Source organism: Orbicella faveolata, unplaced genomic scaffold, assembly GCF_042242905.1.
Source record: "Orbicella faveolata isolate gen_17 unplaced genomic scaffold, um_ofav_v1 contig_1, whole genome shotgun sequence".
Lineage (NCBI taxonomy): Eukaryota > Metazoa > Cnidaria > Anthozoa > Scleractinia > Merulinidae > Orbicella > Orbicella faveolata.
The window spans coordinates 13,619,515-13,620,981 of NW_028301536.1; the positions used below are offsets into that span (position 1 = coordinate 13,619,515).

The 1,467-nt window shown below is 41.0% G+C and overlaps 1 protein-coding gene across 1 annotated transcript; it reads right to left on the reverse strand.

The window, feature by feature from the left end:
• Window positions 1-1,467, reverse strand: LOC149118162 (gamma-butyrobetaine dioxygenase-like). Its single transcript, XM_089290472.1, has 2 exons — window positions 1,270-1,467; window positions 1-340 (listed from the first exon to the last, which is right to left on the reverse strand). Exons 1-2 carry the CDS (start codon window positions 1,464-1,466, stop codon window positions 7-9), a joined length of 531 nt encoding a protein of 176 aa, XP_089146598.1. The 5' UTR covers window position 1,467; the 3' UTR covers window positions 1-6.

A 1,467-nucleotide genomic window follows, 5' to 3' on the forward strand; every position in this document is an offset into this window, starting at 1 on the left:
CTGACTTTACAAACCAAATGGAATATTAAATCTTTGAGCCAGAACCCTCATCCTTGAATAGATAGCATCCCAGTCCATATAATATCCCTGAAGATGTCGGTTTGATGATTCTGTGATTTTGAACGCGGATCTTCCGTGCAACACGCGGCTGTTATTGAACGTAATTACGTCACCGGGTACCATTTTGTGCTCTATTTGATTGGCAGGGTCTCTCAGCATTCTACCAATGGTGAGGTAACCCGCGTACAGTTGAATGGTTTTCTTTGGTGAAGTAAGCATGATGGAATCACGCACGTGATTGTTTAAAGCAAATCGGATAACTTGTTCATTCTCGTCCAACCTGTTAGAAAAAAAATTAGGAAAAAGAGTACCCTGTCACTTGAGGATAAAGATAGCCATACTAATATATAGATTTAGCCAAGCCTAAAAGCGGAGCTCCTTGGCCGGGTTGTTCACAGCCTGATTAAGCTAACCCAGGATAAGCGAGAATTTTGATTTGATTTTTTTTTTTTAACTTTGCGGCCTGCTTTACGGTGAAGTTTTTCCGTTTATATTGTTTGGCCTCTCAAACTACACGAAACATTATCCTGGGCGTTAACGTTAGCGTTAACCGGCTTCCGAACAATCCGGACGTGATTACAGTAGGTTAACCTGGTCTGAGTCCGCGATCCAATTTTAGAAACATGACTTGACCAGTGGTCAACTTGAGCCCGCGATATGGTCACGTAATACTGGTCAGCGGATACCTCGTTTTGACCCGTGCAATAAACAAATTGACGTCCGTTTTTCATGCGTCCTTTCTGTTATTGATCATGAAATTCGTTATAACATTGTAAAAGTAGTTGTGGATCCTCTGCGAACATATGACTATGCATACATGTGGCTGTGCTATTATTTGGTGAACGGCGTTCTTGCATTCGATCTGAAGAAGGCACGAGTTGTCCTCATATTTCAACTACTGTATGCATCTTTAATGACCAGCCTTACTATATTTCGAAAGATTTTCCTCGACTTCAAAACATTAGCTTAGGTTGGTGTGGTGCTAAAGGTGTTTTCGTATACCATTACTTTATCACTCCTACATACTTAGAAGTTTTAATGAGGCTTGTATTTATCGAAGTTCGCAGCTGAATTCCGCTCCAAACTTTGCATTTGGATTGACAATTCCTGTCAATCGAATTGACAATTCACAGACACATTTGGAAATTGCAAAGCAAAGTTCAAAAGTTGCGCGCTCATCTAGGCTTTAACAATTTACACCCAACTTACTCTATCATGAGACGAGAAAATTTCTTGTTAAATTCACCAAACATGTCCTTCCCAAAGTCAACGAACTGAAATCGAGTGGTTGTCAAAATATTAAAAGTCTCTGGGTCGTTTTCTTTCAACTGCTGCGCGACGTAAAAACCATCCACAAACTGGTTGGCGCCTCCTGCACTGGACGCTTGCTCGATACAGTGAAGCATT